General features: G+C 34.5%; 2 protein-coding genes across 6 annotated transcripts in view; one reads left to right on the top strand and one right to left on the bottom strand.

Annotated features, from left to right (window-relative positions):
* cep290 (centrosomal protein 290) overlaps positions 1-15667 on the bottom strand; it is a 52999-nt gene extending 37332 nt beyond the window's left edge. The window contains exons 1-21 of the mRNA XM_088923226.1: positions 15618-15667; positions 14649-14773; positions 11697-11774; positions 10481-10550; positions 10189-10235; positions 9493-9636; positions 8990-9043; positions 6950-7096; positions 6486-6668; positions 5914-6003; positions 5279-5401; positions 3873-3893; positions 3390-3513; positions 2861-3033; positions 2511-2673; positions 2292-2392; positions 1675-1741; positions 1398-1510; positions 799-883; positions 533-666; positions 28-192 (exon numbers count right to left, since the gene is read on the bottom strand). Coding sequence (XP_088779352.1) covers positions 28-192; positions 533-666; positions 799-883; positions 1398-1510; positions 1675-1741; positions 2292-2392; positions 2511-2673; positions 2861-3033; positions 3390-3513; positions 3873-3893; positions 5279-5401; positions 5914-6003; positions 6486-6668; positions 6950-7096; positions 8990-9043; positions 9493-9636; positions 10189-10235; positions 10481-10550; positions 11697-11774; positions 14649-14750 — 2184 coding nt within the window. The 5' untranslated portion in view covers positions 14751-14773; positions 15618-15667. The remainder of the gene's footprint in view (positions 1-27; positions 193-532; positions 667-798; positions 884-1397; positions 1511-1674; positions 1742-2291; positions 2393-2510; positions 2674-2860; positions 3034-3389; positions 3514-3872; positions 3894-5278; positions 5402-5913; positions 6004-6485; positions 6669-6949; positions 7097-8989; positions 9044-9492; positions 9637-10188; positions 10236-10480; positions 10551-11696; positions 11775-14648; positions 14774-15617) is intronic.
* Positions 15668-16004: 337 nt separating this feature from the next.
* Positions 16005-16981, top strand: part of tmtc3 (transmembrane O-mannosyltransferase targeting cadherins 3) — a 58201-nt gene continuing 57224 nt past the window's right edge. The window contains exon 1 of one of the 5 annotated variants that reach the window (XM_088923992.1): positions 16005-16109. In XM_088923992.1, the coding sequence (XP_088780118.1) occupies positions 16005-16109 (105 nt within the window). Of the gene's footprint in view, positions 16110-16412; positions 16633-16981 lie in introns of those variants that run through there. The other 4 variants (XM_088923995.1, XM_088923993.1, XM_088923996.1 and 1 more) reach the window with 4 other exon arrangements.

Here is a 16981-nt window from a genome sequence, read left to right as displayed (position 1 = left end):
CAATTCCAATCAAAAGTGAAGAATCACCTTTTCATTGGCTTTCATTAGCTGGCTTGAAGCATTAGCTGCCTCTTTACGAGCCTCTTTCATTTCCTTTCTTAGCTCTTCATTCTTCCCAGTGAGCTGGTCCACTTGAGTCCTTAAGTGCACACAAGCATCAAATCCTCCTGGTGAATTTCTCACCTCAATTATCTGAAAAAAGAGATCCAGAGAAAGCTTGTATGCAAAACTTCAACATAAAAATAAAAATATTGAGTTAGTAATTAAAAATTATATTAATAAGTTAATAGGTTACACTAATAATAAGATGTAAAGTCCACATTTTACACAAAATTATACATTGTTGTACAGTATATAGTATGTAAAAAATACAGTAAATACCGCATTTACAATACACATACACTAAGAGACTGGGTATATAATAAAGTAAAATGTAGCGTACATCAAAAGACAATTAAGTATTAAAAGTAAAAAAAGCTTCAGTTTTGAAAGAAAACATTTGTATTTCTCTGATATTTCCTTAAAAACATACACTGATGAGTCTTTCAAGACTAGAGATATGTAGGACTAAATCTCCTTGTGACTTCTCTCGGGCATCTTTTATTACTTGCAGTATTTCTTTCATTCCTTCCTCAAGATATTTCTTCTCTTTTAGCAACTCATCAACTGTTAAAGAAAACAAATCAAAACATCAAAATCATTGATAAACACTAATAGACAGTACAAAAATATTTCAAATGCGTGTACTCCTTAGATTTAATTACTATTTAAAAACACATTTATATAATTACCACTTACATTTAGCTTTAAACTCAGCTGATTCTTTCATTCGGAGTTGAAGTTCTTTATCTTTGTCATTCAATTCTTTTAAAAGGTGTTCATTCTGTAAAAAAACATTTAATGCAATCAGGAGCTATAAAGTTTTTCTAATTTGTCAGATTTAATTGCAGTTACACAGTAAATAACACAGTTTTGATGTATTAAAAACACTAAATGATAAAAAATACCATGCATTTAAGGTGAGATTAGCTCCCTTACAAACACCAGAGCAAAATATTTTGTTCATAAAGTTAAACAATTAATATTTTATCTCCTTGTTGTATATGAAGAATTATGTACAGTTCCAAGACCCCGGAACTATACTTACAACAGCGGTTGATAAAGAAATTAGAAAATAGAAATGCTTTTTACAACATTTACAGGTCTGCAAGCTAAGAAAAAAGACAATTCTAACACAGCTAACTTCTTTAACTTCTTCCAAGTTAAATTATAACTAAACCAGGCTAGGACTTAGCAAATCAAATACTGTACAGTATATCACCAAATTTTATTTTTGGTTTCTGAATGTTTTTTACCTTCTGAAACAAGTCCTTCATTGAACAGTCATATCACCTTACCTTGTCCCTCATCTCTTCCTGATTTATGGAACTAGATGTAAACTTTGCCTTTTCAAAACTTATGGAAGTTCTACTGAAATCATCTTCAAGCTGTAAATAGTCTCCACTGAGCCCTAAAAGGGTCGAAACATAATTTTATTTAAATGAAAGTGTAAGTGTTGTTTAAACAAATTAAATTTATCCACTGACATTATTTTGGCCCACAGTGTGATCTCGGGCAAAATCACATCCCTTACCTTTAAGGTTTATCCACTTTATATGATATATGTAGCCCTACCTTTGTCTTTTACAAGTTTTCTTATGTGCCTCTTAAGGTTAAGTCTTTCTTCTTCTAGTCTTTCAATCTGTGAAAATGAAGTCAGACATACCCATTTTTATATACTTATCTTTATTATTATTATCCATCCACCCATTTTCTAACTGCTTTATCCAATACCGGGTTGCAGGAAAGCCAGAGCCTATAAAGGACACACACGATACACCCAGGAGGGGACGCCAGTCCATTGTAGGACACACACAGATACAAACTAGCACAAATCAATTAACCTACCAGTATGTCTTTGGATAGTGAGAGGAAACTGGAGCACAGAAACCCACTCAAACATGGGGTGAACATACACACACCGATAGCACCCCAGGTCCGGAACTGAACTCAGGGGCCTCAGCAAGGCAGCTACAGTATACTAACCACTCTGTCCTATTATTATTCTTTGTAAAAACCAATTCTGGTGAGAGATATTTCTGTAGGGCTGGATATTAATAATGGATTCTATCATTATGCAATATTGTGTAAAATATATACCTCCTCTGATAAAGGTACTAAATTTATAAAATTCCAAAACATTTAAGGCAAGACAAGACCCTTTTCCCTTCCAAATACCCAAGCAAAATTACCTCCTTGTGAAGAATCTGATTTTCTGCTCTATACTGTTGCTGTTTTAAAGCTTTTGTTTGTCTAAATTCAGACAAATCAACAACCTCTTTTGGATTAAGTCCTGAAAAACAAAACAAAAAGAAAGCCCAATATAAGTATAAACTATGTCAAGGTCTCCTGTTTTTCAGATTCTGTTTTTTATTTATTTGGTTCAGATACTGAAATTCATATTAACATACCCAAACGTTCTCTGAAGTCTTCATTTTCATCCAGCAGGTCATTAATCTTCATTTCTTGCTTGTTGATTTCTCGTGTCAGATATTCCATTTCCTGCTCTCTTGTCTTTATCTGTTTTTTGTATTCTTTGATTTCTGCAACAGCATTTTCCAGCCCATACACACCCTGTAATTAAGAACACAAAATCTGTAAGAGAGCTAAAACATTAACTGTTTTAAGATATGAAATAATATTTACGTTCAGCTGAAATGGAAACAAAATAGGGACAACAAAACTTATATATAAATAAAACTTTATAAGGAACAGAAAAAAACAACAATTTTTTAAAGGAGAGTGACACTTCTATACTTACAGCCTCATAAGCTGTCATTCGAGAGAGAGCATCACTAAGTTCTTTGTCCTTTTCTTTGGCATCAGACTCTGCAAGCTCTGCTACCCTTTCAGCATCCCGTACCCTCTGCTCTGCCACCTGAAGTTTTGCTTGAAGTTCTTCAGTTTTCTTCTGTTGTATTACTGTAGGAAGTCCTGTTAATGTGATGAAGCAATAATTAAAAACACAGAACTGAAATTAATTGGTGTCGTGATAAGATTGAATAATGCGCTTAGGTCTCGTGCAATTTTGCTCACCACTTTACAGAAGATATTTTTAAAACTGAGAACAGGAGACATGTCTTTACTTAGAAGGTTGTGGAATTTTAGAACATGCCATCCAGTCATGTCACTGAAGCAATTACCCTGACTTCTTTCAAGAAATGTCTTTGTAAGATCCTTGGATCAATTGGCTATTATCAAACAGGCTAGACTGGCTAAATGGCCTGTTCTTATTTGTGACTTTCTTATGTTCTAATGTCCTTGAAAGGAACAAATGAATCCACAAATACCTCTGGTTTTCTGAAGAGGTTTCTTGAGTTCTTCAATAACAATTGCATTTGTTTCCATTTCACTTGTGTATTGCTCAACTTGTTCGGTCAGCATCTTGATCTGACTATCTCTTTCTTGCACGGCCTGGGAAATGTAATCAAAATGTAATTTGTTTTACAATTATGCATCCAAGAAAAGAAGCAAAGCATATGACAGGAACAAGGTATAAGGTCAGAATTCATACTTGTGAGTCCCCATGTGAATTCCAACTAACTACAGTACATAAGGCATACACTTTCATCTTAAACAGAAATTAAATCCTTTCACCATGTGATGTTTTCTTGCAGTTGTTTAAAGAAATCAATTTCAGATTCACAGATGCTCTGTTTCCATAGCTAGACTAGACACACAAAAAGAGAAAAACAAAATTATGAAGGACATGCATATTGCATGATAAGTGAAGAAGAAAAACTAGAAAAAGTAGGAAAGGAGAAAATACTTACAGCACAGAGTTCATAAATGACCTAGACAGTAATCATGAAAGAAAAAGGAATGAATGAAAATACAAAGATAGGAGAAAAAAATGAATACAGAATTTCTTTTACAGGACAGATAAAAACAAAACTGCACAGATGACATACATACAAACAGTCTACAACAATCAACACTTGCACTTCCTGGTCATTCAGTTCAACTTTTCAATACTTAAATGTTCTGCATTAGACATCAAAGGATTGCCCGTGATATAGAATTCTTAATTACAAGCTGAGCCTGTCTTTGTAGGCTATATCTCCAAAACCTGCAGGTCAAGCTGTTATATGACCTGGTCTACCACGATCAATTCTTGCACCAGCATGACACAGATGAAGAGGATGCACTGTTTTATTTTATACATGTTGTTCTTTTTACAAGCTGTGAGCTCTGCAATGGCTAAAAGATATGATGAATCTCACTGCAATAAACACAGGTACTTAGACAGATGCAGGGATGCTGTTGCATAGCCAGCTGAGCATACTCTTGTCAGCTCAAACCCACCCATTTCTGGTAGTACGTGGTCATTGTACGTGGTAGTACAGGATATTGAAGACTATAGTTGTCTACAAAATTAGTCAAGGTTTATAACCCACCAGTAACTTGATTACAAAGCACCAATTTGCACCTTGAGTCAATGAAATTAGTAGCTGAGCAATAACTCCATCAGTGTATTTTTTATAGTGTAATAAGGTACAAAGTACATCTTACACATACTGTAGCGGTCACATATATAAATCATAAACAACATAAGAAATGAGTTATAAACTATCAATTTAAATCCATAATTGTTTGATTTTACCACTCATTTGTTAAAGTGCAACAGTCCAAAGCCAGTAGCAAAAGGCCAAGAGCTGCAGGGATATGGTTGTAGAAAGAGAGGTTCATGCAAGAGAGGTTCGAACGAATGTTCGTTTTTAAATTCTGAATGGATTGCTTTGTACCACCATTCTTGTATGGTGATATACTTGTTGGGCAGCAAGCAAAGGTAGACAGTTGGCCTGATATTACAGAAATGCAGTAGTGTGATTGTCTTCATCTCAATTTCAACAAGGAGATTACAGCAAAACCTGTATTGTATCTCTTAAAAGCAGACTTTTATGGGGGTTTCAAATCCTAGCTGCTATAGGTTGCACTCTAAAGCATCTTAATATTTAATGTATCCAAGTAGGATTAACTGTACTAATTAAAGTAGTTTCTTCAGGTCCTTGAAATGCTGATAATTTAAACAGTTGGTCTCTTAAGACTTCCTGACTGTTGCTATTGAATAGTAGAGAAGGAGATCACAGGTCTATTAATTATTTACTCAGAGGACAAAATGTAAATAACTGAACAAAATAACACATATTCAACTTCAAGAACTTCCACTTCAAGTTACCTGCTGGAGAGCCATGATGTTATTTTTGTCAGAATCCAGCTGTGCCACTCTAAGTTTCTCTTTGAGCTCCCTCAGCATCTGCTGATACTCCATTATCTCATCGTCCTTTGCAGAGAGTATTCGCTGTAAAATAATTAAGATTTGCAATAGGTAAAAGGAAAAGATAAGTCATTTCTGAGAAAAAAAATCAACCTTTTTATCTAAAGATGTTTTCACTTTCATTACAAAGCTTCCTAAAATTACATCCAATTATCTATACAAACTTTTACAACCAATACTTGCATTTTCACCTAAACAAATCACTGAATAAAACATATTACTGTTTTAAATTGATAATAACATGCAAAATTATCCATAAACTGATTTGTGTCAAAAGTACCCACATTACTGTTTGAAACCCACAATTAACTTTAATAGCTCTTGTACCTCTTTCTGTATTGAGCTCTGCCAATTTAATGGCATACAAAACCCATTGAAGTTCTGCCTTTATCTCCATTTATGCTTAGCAATTAAACTGAATTAATTTGCTGTCTTAATACGCACAAAAAGAACTGCTACTTTTTCATTAATAATTTTATACTTCAGTTCTTTATAGGTATTTGTGATTGTAAATATTTTCAAATATTTAAACCTACCTTCCATTCCTCAACTTTTAAATTCACGGCAGCCATCACTGGATCATCCTCCTCTGCCTTGGCCTGAATCTGTGCTGTGAGCTCCTGTACCTTTGGAAAGAAAAAAGTACAAAGTAAAAATTTAAACCATTTTCATGTTAGCCGGCCAAAAAATTAAAAACGTTTGCATTTTACAAACACAAAAAATATTTTAAACATTCAATATAATAAATGATATAAAATATAATACATTTGTAATTAAACTTAGAATACTTAGTATAGATATCTGCTAAATGAAATATATAATTGCTTGAAAGACATTTTAACATAATAAAAACTACTGATGTCATCAAGGACAAGGAATGTATTATAATACCTGTGACAGTATAAACTATACATACAGAATTATAACTACTATTTCTATTGCTATGAATTTTCTTCAAAAGTATTATAAAAACGCTTATAAAGTATTCAGGTAATTTAAATCTTTGAGACTGGCAGAGGCAGCAGCAGTCACAGCAATAATAATAATAATAATAATAAAAAACAAGGGTCTTTGCCTTAGCAGCAGAACTCAAAAAGGGGTTACTTACTTGAAGCTTCAAGTGTTCACTCTCTTTCTTCATTTGGTCCATGAGAATGTCTGACTGCTTCACTGTTATTTTCATTCTGCTGTAATCCTCTTCCATCACCATCATTTCCTTTGTCGCATCTAATAGAGCCTTCTGGGCATTGTCATTCTGTGCTTTGAGTTCGTCCCTCTCTGCTTCAACACGCTAAATGCACAAAGTAGGCCGCAACACTCAGAACCCATTTTTCTCAACTTTATATTTGTGCAGACAATTGAGAGTAACGATAAGTTTGCAGTGACTTGGATATACATGGAATCCTCTTCATATCGTAAAAACACACTTTGGTTCCCATTAGCAAAGCAAACAATTAAAAAAATAACGCATTACAAAACTTGAATAATACTTAATGACCTACACTGATGGAAGATAGTCATCTTATATATTTCAAAAGAAAACTGAAACACTCCACAAATTTTTATACATACCTGCAGCTCATCCAGACACTCATGCAACTCACGGTTCACAATTGCTAAGTTTGCTTGGGCTTCTTTTTCCTTTTCTGTGTATTGAACCGTCTCTTTTTGGTCTAACTCACGTCTATAATATATGATGTCTTGGCGTAATTGTTCATTCTGCAAAATTAAAGGAAGTCCATTAAAGTCCAATTAAAGTATCCATTTCCAAGAAAAAAGAGCCCCACATGCTGGCTCAAATATGCTTACTTCAACATACGTTAGAACTGAAGTTAAAAGGAAACTATTGTAACAGACTTTTAAGCTTCTGCAGGTGATGTAGACACTGCATGACACTCAACTTACTCCTTACCTTCTTTTTAAGATGTTTTATCTTGAAAAGGCATAAAGAGAAAAGAGAAATGAAATGATGAAAACAGGAAAGAAAATTCATGCAAAGGTTGACTGCATACCCCATTTGATGGAAAATAATAAAGATGTAAGCAGATGGAAAGGAAAACGTAACAAAGAAGAGAGGATACATAAAGGTCAATATGTAATGAGTACATTAAAAATGCAACAAGTGCATAATGAAACAAACAGGCCAAAACCTTGTAGCTTGTTAACACCCCTCTGTATATTCTAACTACATAAACCTGTTTCCAAATAAGAGACAGCTTGACACTTTATCATCATGATTATATACAGAGCCAAAAAAGAAAGTTCAATTAATTCTTATTCATCCCAGGAAAAACATCAGCTTTAGAATTAATTGATTAGAACAAAATTATTTATTAATTGCATTAAAACACATAAAAGAAAGCTAATGATTATAAAGTTCTGCATATTTCATATCAAAATTTCCTTTCAAATTTCTTGACAATGGTCATAAAGCTATCATTTTTTAATGTAAAATAAACACATCATCTAATCAATTACTGGACAATTAATTGAAGGTCTTTTTTAATTTACAACAGAAGGCACAAGAGAAAAAAAAAGCTACAACTATCTCCAAATGTGGAACAAAGAAGCAATATTTCTAATATTTATAAAATACCAAGCAAGAAACTACTGAGCTATTAATCAAAATAGAGTATAATGTATATTCATCCATCTTCCAATTCAGGGTCGCGGGGGAGCCAGAGACTATCTTGGCAAATAATGAGCCAATGGAGGGTATACCCTGGATGGGATGTCAGTCCATCATCAAACATACACACCACGGATTGATTTTCTCAGAAGCCAATTAACCTACCTGTATGTTTTTCGACTGTGGGAAGAGACCAGATATTCAGAGGAAACCCATGCAAACCCAGGGAGAACATACAAAGTCCTCGCAGAAATTACCCCAGGTCCAGAACTGAACTGAGGGACCAGTGCTACTATGCAACAATGCTAATTCCTGCACCACCACGCTGTCCATATTACATATTAAGTTCAGTATGAAGAACTTTTACAATTGCATGTTAGCCAGTCTTATAAGGCTTCTTGGACAAATGTTTGTTTTATATTCCAGGAAAATAATGTTCAAAGCATTTTGTGAAGAAACTACAAATATTATGCCAAAAAGGAAGATAACGTTATGGATTGATAGTGGACTGGTGATCTCTGAATGACTTAAAGACAGCGAAAAACTAAAGATCTAAGAAACTAAGAGTCTACTGCAGAACTCAAAGCTGTAAGGCTGAAATAATGGGGGAAGAAATAAGTGGAAGAATGCCAAGAACTCCGGTCAGTCCATAGTACATACGTGTGCTACTTAATCATAGATTCCAACTCTATATAAAATGAACACAAGAATATAAGCACAGAACTTAAGTTATTTGGCTTTAATCCACATTGATATATAAATTCATTTATAAAGCTAGACAGTTTTAATGGAGCAACGAGTGAAGTACCTTGCGCAAGCCAAAACCTAACAGTTACAGGTCCAGAGCCCTAAAGTTACACTGTACTATTGTGAGAAAAAAAAAACACATTAGGAGCCAAGCATTATAAACCCAGAAAATACACTGTGAGAATTACAACTCTGAAGAATTTAAATTTTGGAAGCTGACCAAAATATACACTAACCTCTCTTTTCAGTTTTCGGTTTTCATTTTCTGCTTCTTCTGCTCGAAGAGTTAACTACAGACACAAAAACAAAACAGTACAGACAAAAAGCATATATACAAGATTAAAATTAAAGATTAAAATTTTACCTGTCAGAATGACTCTTCATTTAAACTATAGTAGTCTATTACAGGAGATCAATGCATTAACAGAAATCTAAATCAATCAGCATTGTCTCTGTTTTATTAAAATGGGTAACAATCTCTGCTGCAGAACAAAATGTTAGTATCCAGATCATTCACTTATTTCCCTCTGACCTGTGAATTGTCTGAAGAACAAGAATTGTCTGAAGTTGACTTTCTGAACTTTTTTTACATTTTCACAAAATGTCCATAACACTTAAATAAGAAAAAAGAAGGTAAATATCTAAAGCACAGAAATATGGGGATGGGTATCATTTTACTCTTGTTAGACTTCAGCATACTTAAACTTGTAAAATGAGTACAAAGCTTGTCAAATCATACTTCTTCATTTGCCTTCTTCTCCTTGTTGATTTCTTTTTCCACCTGGGCCAATTCCTTCTCCTTTCGGTCCAGCTGATTCTCCAGCTGCCGAATTTCATCTCGAAGAAAGCGGGTATCCCGTCCGCCGGCAGTACGTTGAGCCATCTGGTAATTCAAGAAACAAAAAACAAAAGTGTAGTCTTAGTTTTCACATTAAAAATGATTGTCAATTTCTCATTTACTATAAAACCTCTCAAAACATAAAAAATATTGCTCCAAACATACTTATATATTTAACTGAACTACACAAACTGTGTTAGGAACAAGGGTATTGTACATCTCTGTGGTAGAAAGAAACAACAACCAGGGTGAATGAAGAGGAATTAGTGCTCTAATCTTCTTATAGTCTTTTTTCTATGGCAACAGATCATGCTTATCCCTAGATAGCCGGACCACAGTGATAAGAATCAATAAATTGGTGTCTACAACTTCTCTCTGTCGGGCTGCATTTTATAAAACCTTACTATTTTCAGTCAGCAAATACAGTACACAAACTGTCTTTCAGTTCTGTGCAGCTTCATACTCATTCACATATAAAACAATCAAGAACTGAAAAGAAAGAAAGACAACAGAACTTTATTTTCCTAATGTGTTCTGCTCTAATGTATTTTTTAATTTTTTATTATACTTATTTCATTTGATAAAACTGAATCTTACCTCTAACTCATGTTCCAACTTGTAAACTTTAGCTTTTAACTGGTTTTCTGAAAAAGAAAAGGCAATACGTTTATATGTTCAATGCACAACTAAAAATGTGATTACATCTTTATGTAAATTCAGACATAGGCAATCTATCATGTCATTATTCATTATTTCATGGTTTTTAATGTACTGTGCACAGTGTGTGAAAGTCCTGTCTATTGTACTGTACACATCCTGTGAGAACATCGTGAATATGAATCCCAATGTACATGTACATATGGCAGATAAACTCCTCCTATTCACATACCAATTTTAGCTTGTTCTTCACCAGCCTTTTCTACTTCTTCTAATGCCAGATCCACTTCTTGAGCTTTCATCTTAAAAAGAAGACGAAAGTATTAATTTTCTTGTAAGACACTGATCTTAAGCCTTTCTTTAAAAAAAAAATCAATTTTCAAGCAGTTTTGGGGAATCGTAAGTGGCCATAATACTTTCACATGTCATTTCTTTTATGCATTATTACATCATAGCAATCAACCATTGCTTGCACTTTGTAAATAACACAATTACTGGATTATAAATGTTCAATACCATTCATCCATCCATTTTCTAAGTTCTTTGTCCAATGAAGGGTTGAGGGGGTGCTGGAGCCTATCCCAGCAAGCAAAGGGCACAAGGCAGGACATCAATCCATCATAGGGCACATGCAAACACGAACACAGAACAAGCACACACTTACACCAGGGACAACTTTCCCAGAAGTCAATTAAGCTACCACTATTTGGACTGGAGGAAATCCACACAAACACAGGGAGAACATACAAACTCCACACAGACAGCACCCCAGGAATTGAACCCAGGGCTCCAGTGCTGTGTGGCAGCGATGTTGACCACTGTGCCACTCTGCTACAAGTTCAATACTCACTAAGGTAAAATTCATTCTATAAAACCATAATACTAATTTAACCAGACAATTCTCACAATTACACAGGATATATAAAGCAAGGTAAGACATCAGTGTAGAAGCACGAACTTTGAGCGTAGTATTCTGCATTCATAAATTTATTCTTACCTTGTTCAAGCTTGATCTAGGGGAACTGGTATATATTAATGTGTAATCGAGATAGAATAAGATTCAGATAAGGAATAAACTAGTTAGCTAATTTAGACAATGCATTGTACAGTGTAATTGTTGATGAAGACCAATTATAGAAGGTTACACAACCAAAGACGGGTGACCTAAGATAAAGTTTTTAAGTACATAATAATACCAGTTATTGATTTATAAGCCTGCATCAGAACTGCTCAATCACATCTCCAACGTGTGCTTGTAGAAAATATCTTTTGTAGCTCAGACTGAAAGGGCTTTAAAAATAAATTGGCAATGTAGGCATTATGAAAGTGTTTTGGAGCGTATGATTATCACATGATAATGACATGATTCTGAACTGAGTTCGTTATACATTTATGTTTAATTTTTTTGTACAAAATGGTCCCTAGAGAATACAGAAATACAGTCAAACCTTCATTATGGCCTGAGTGATTCTAAAAAGATGAATGATCTTCTCCGGGCTATCACCTTTCAGATCCCTCTTTTCAACCTAGTAAGAAGATTACTTAAAGTTAATTCAGTCAGCAGAGTTATACTTAAATTACAGGAAGAAAGTGAAGTGTGATCTTCTGAAATAAGCTTTTAAGATTTTCCCTCCATTATTTTAAGAAAGCTAGAATGCACCTTGTAATAAAAAGACATTTTTTTATAGACAATATCTATATAATACATGTTTAGCCAACTTTATACATATACTTTAGGGAGTTTGCCAATGGAGGCATGGGATTGACCACAGTAGAATTCTCTAGTTCAGGAAAAGTACGAAAACCCTAGGAACACATCGAGGTTTATCAAAAGAGGTATTAACTATCCAGGCTGGCTATCATGATTAGTCATTGCTGACTATTCCCATGACAATGAGAAAACAAAATGAATAGTACTAAAAATATCTGGGAAAGGCCAGGATATTTCATTTCAACCCAAGCAAAATCGACTGCTCTAATCTCTCACCTAAGACAAACTTTCAACAGTTTGCAGTGAAGAACTCTACAAACTACACAGAACACTGTTGGCTTTAGTTGGCACTGTGGCTAAGGATCTCCGCCTGTGGCTGGAAGGTTGCCGGTGTGTATCCCGATGCCGGCAGAGGAATCCTACTCCAGAGGACCCCTGAGCAAGGCCCTTAACCCCAACTGCTCCAGGGGCGCCATATAAATGGCTGACCCTGTGCTCTGACCCCAAGCTTCTCTCTCCCTGTCTGTGTGCCTGTGTGTCTCATGGAGAGCAAGCTGGGGTATGTGAAAAGACAAAATCCTAATGCAAGAAATTGTATATGCCTAATAAAGTTATCTCTTAGTGAATCAAGAAAAACGTATTAAACAGAAATGCAGACATTTTCATCTACAGGGAACCAAACGATTAGACGAGCACCAATTGACTTCTTGTACACAACACTGAATATGATGTTACATAATTTATCTCTTCAGATAAGGTTCAGAAAAATGGTTATGAGCCTCATCAAGGGGCTCCATTGCAAATGAACAGAGAACGGGACTGGACATAGCATTAGGAACATATGGACATGGTAAAACACTGCCCTGTTTAATAACCAAAAACTATTCCCATCACACCCTAAAGACATTATCAAGACACTGGACTAAGAAGAAAATAGATCTAAGATAATTACAGCTTAATTGAGCTACTTGTGAGAATGTCATCTTTACCAGCATCCATGAAACAACAACATCTTCAAATTTTGGAACCTTCAGATACAAGCCAGACTTAACATAGGCATGATTAAAGTTATAGTAATCAGTACTGTGGAGGCTGAAAAAAAGATTGAAGGTGATTAAACAGAACTTTAAAAGTCAACAGCTATGTCTATCATCGTCAAATCAACACACATACAGTAGATACCTTAAGGGGAAAATCAAAAGCTGAGACAAGATGAGATGGAGTATATTACAAAAGGAAAAGTACAATACTGAAAGTAAATTTTGCCATTTTTTCACAGGGGGAAAACCCTTCAAGCTATCAGTTATTAAAAGCAAAAATTGGAAACTACGAATTCCAAAATAGCACAAAAACATGTGACTGGTAAAACAAGAAAAGACAGAAATAGATGTATCAGGGAGCAATGAACACTACTTAGAAAGTGAAAATATTAACATAGTAATAAGTCATCTGAACTGCAAGAAGAATAGAGCAGTGAGTGATTAAATGGGCAAAGATCCCAAGAGACAGAGAAATGACTGGGGAAAATAGGTCAAAACCTTTGCTGAAGTAAGCTGGAAAAAGGAAATGGGAAAAAAAGGAACATGCAAAGGAATCTTTGGGACACCATCATCCAGGGGTTGGGTAAGGAAAGACTAGACATTAATTGAAAGAAAATAAAATCCACAAAAAAGAAAAATATGGTCTCTAATAGTCTGATTAAACTAGTTCAATGTACAAGTAATTTATAAAGTCTGTTTTTTCCTCCCTGTTTTCATTAAGTAATTTTAAGGTTATTAAAAATGAAATCATAATAAGCTAACACTGATAATGCTTATTGGCACCCCCCATCAACTTCGTAAAGCCAGTCCTGTAACCCTATCTGTAGATGGCTCTGTACTTAAGCTTCAATCAAAATTGAAAAACCTTGGGGTTATATTCGATTCTGGCTTAACATTCAACCCACATGTGCAGCATACTGTCAAAACATCTTTTTTTCACCTAAGAAATATCGCTAGACTACGCCCTATGTTATCATTAACTGTGGCTGAAAAGCTGATCAACACATTTGTATTCTCTCGAATTGACTACTGTAATGCTCTACTTGCTGGGGTATCTAAATCTACTCTGAACAAACTGCAGTATGTCCAAAATTCATGTTGTTCTGTCAGGATGTTAGTGTAGTGCTGTGGGGTCAGGCTGCCATCTATCTCTACAATTGGAGTTCTGTAGTGACTTGAAACTCCTACCCTGACCCTTTCACCAGATTTAAATTACCTTATCATCTGTGCCCCGTCAGTTTCTATTTTAATCTTTTTTACTACTGAGATGATTTAGTGCTCATGTAACAGTCAAAGTCACTTGAGTATATTACAACTGTGAATAAAAAAATAATCAAAATGATGCAAATAACATTGTATATTTTAACATTAAGTGTATATTTTATTTACACAGATGCATATAAATCTATACATTTCTTTTGATGATCAGTACTGTGTATATATATATATTACACTTTTATTAATGATGGCAATTTTAGAATATTAGAAATTAAATACAGTACTAAAATTAGATTCAAATTTAAATTGTCTTGTATAGATAAACTTAAAAGTGGTTTATGTGGCTTCCTGTACTATTTTCCGTCAATAAATGTCTCTTGAAAGTGACAAAATTCACGAGTATACAGTATATATAACAAGAAGAACAATACCTGTGAAATGAAATCCAAAAGTTTTTGGGCCAGGCTCTCCTGATCTGTTAAGGCATCTGGATCGACATCCATCAGTTCACCCCAGTCAATTTTTAAAGGCATTTTAAAAGCTGTGTGGTTCCAATCTAGGAAAACATGTTTTTATTTTAAGCTAAATCAAAACAACAGTAGCAAAAGTAACCGCTTAAAGGTTTGTAAAAACGAATTCCCTAAAGGTATGTAGATATCTCAAAAGAGCAGGAATGCTCGTTTTATCATGAAATGGACATTTGTGGTCGCACGTTGCAGGAAAAAAAAGGAACATGGAAACCTATTTTGAGGTTTATTTGAATGACCATTTTTATAATCTTCTCAGCACACAATAATTAATCCATGCAACATCCAATACTGTGCATCATGATTTTATGAACTCCTGTCATGCAGCCTTCACTATAGGTACTGTAAATTATGTATCGCTTAATTTAAAAAATCAGTCCGGTTAATAACAGTAGCGAACAGCACCTTACTGTACTGTAAGGAACTGAATGCACTTAAATATAAAAGAATAAAAAGCCCGCCGCTCAAAGGGTTCAATAGCACGCATGTATCTACTATATCTAGTTCCCGTTATGTACTCAATAAACAAGCTGATCATCATAACCAATTCCAAGTCAGGAGCAACGCCATAGAGATTAAAAGGTAGTGTGGGTGGTAGACATAAAGTTGAAAGGGGTCAGAAAACAGGAAATCATCTTAAAATTTCTTTGATTTATTAATCATTTTACTAATATAAATTACCCATATGCAACCACGAAACCGTAGCACTGTTGTTATCAAAACCTGCATGATTTTCAAAAGCAATGCAAGGTAAAAACAATATAATTTATTACTCAAGCCTTCCGACTTTACTAACGACAAGTGTTAAGATACAGTACACTCGCTTCTTTTTTGTGAATACAAAATTAAATATCTTTAATTTAAAGTTTAAACCTCATATTATGTCTCCCAGAATATGTTGTGCTGCGATGCTTTCTGTTGCTGCTAGGCTACGACTTCAAACAGTCGAAAATCCAGCACCGCTTTACGGCAGGGAGACGCAAAAATTGCAGTAAAGTTTAAATTAATTCCTGACCGTCCCCCCAGAGCAGCGATTTGAAGTTCTTAGAGAGGAAAAAGAAAAAAAACAGAGAAGGAGAGTCTTGAAAAATTCTCAGACCACGTTGTCTTTATTTCTAATCTTACTTAGGGTACGAAACGACAGGGTGAGCTTACACAAATGAAAAACATTTAAAAGGGAAATATCTTTGAACCTGACGCTTATGGATGGGAAATACGTGAGACTCAAATTCTTCCAATCGTTGCTCAGGTGACGTCAGGATGAGCCAATCATGGTTTGGGAGACGGTTGTTCTGGGACTCTCATGGATTCTCATGCAAAACCCAGTATAAGGAGCATTGCAATGTAACTCAACGCGAATTATATGTATGTATATTTAATGTTATAACGTAAGGGACATCAGTGGAAGCATTTCTTTTATTATTTGCATTAATTTGATAGAATTTCCTGTGGGGAGTTAAAACAATTATTCAAAATATTAAACAATTGCATTAATTTCATACTACATTTACTGATCAAATATTTTTTCTTGCATTATAACTGCATTATTTTACTGTCTGTTAACAAGTCGAAAAGCAAGTAATGACTGAAATACAGGAAATTAAAGAAAGCTTTCTAATATAAACATTCCTCGTTTTTAATTTCAGGCCGCTCCTTTAAGAATCCTCAGTTTCCGCCCCGGAAATGAAGGAAGAAATATGTTACCTGTAGTAACATATTGAGCAGGAATGCTATGTACAGTTAAATAAAATAGTGTGGTTCGTTATAGTTTAGCGTCGAGCATGACAAAGCGGTAAGGATGTGATGAATGCCGCTGTAGTCGTAGAGTTTTTGAAGTGTTTGAGAAACAGAAAAAAAAAGCTTAGTGTGTTTCCCTAGAATTTCTTCAGTAAGTACAGCTTTTATTCACGTTAGAGAAGTCCGTCGGCCTCATATAACATATTTTACCTACAACGAAATATAATCTAATACAGCGGCGGTTGTCGTTCGTAGGTAGAAATGATTTATTAAGTTTAATTATATAAGTTTGTGTAGTATTTGTTTTTAATTTTGCGTTTGTCTGTTGAGCGTCCGCTGCGAATACATATCGAATAAATCAATGCAAGGCATTCAATACGCGGTCCCTTGATAGATTAGTGACTTATTAAAAATAAATGTTTTTATTTTTTTAAATTTCAAAACCTATATTTCAGAAAATGTGGTTATTTAGATTTTTCTTAAGTTATTTAATACTAATA

This window comes from Atractosteus spatula, chromosome 8 (genome assembly GCF_055471065.1).
Source record: "Atractosteus spatula isolate fAtrSpa1 chromosome 8, fAtrSpa1.hap1, whole genome shotgun sequence".
Taxonomy (NCBI): Eukaryota; Metazoa; Chordata; class Actinopteri; order Semionotiformes; family Lepisosteidae; genus Atractosteus; species Atractosteus spatula.
This window is presented reverse-complemented; position numbering and strand designations above follow the sequence as displayed.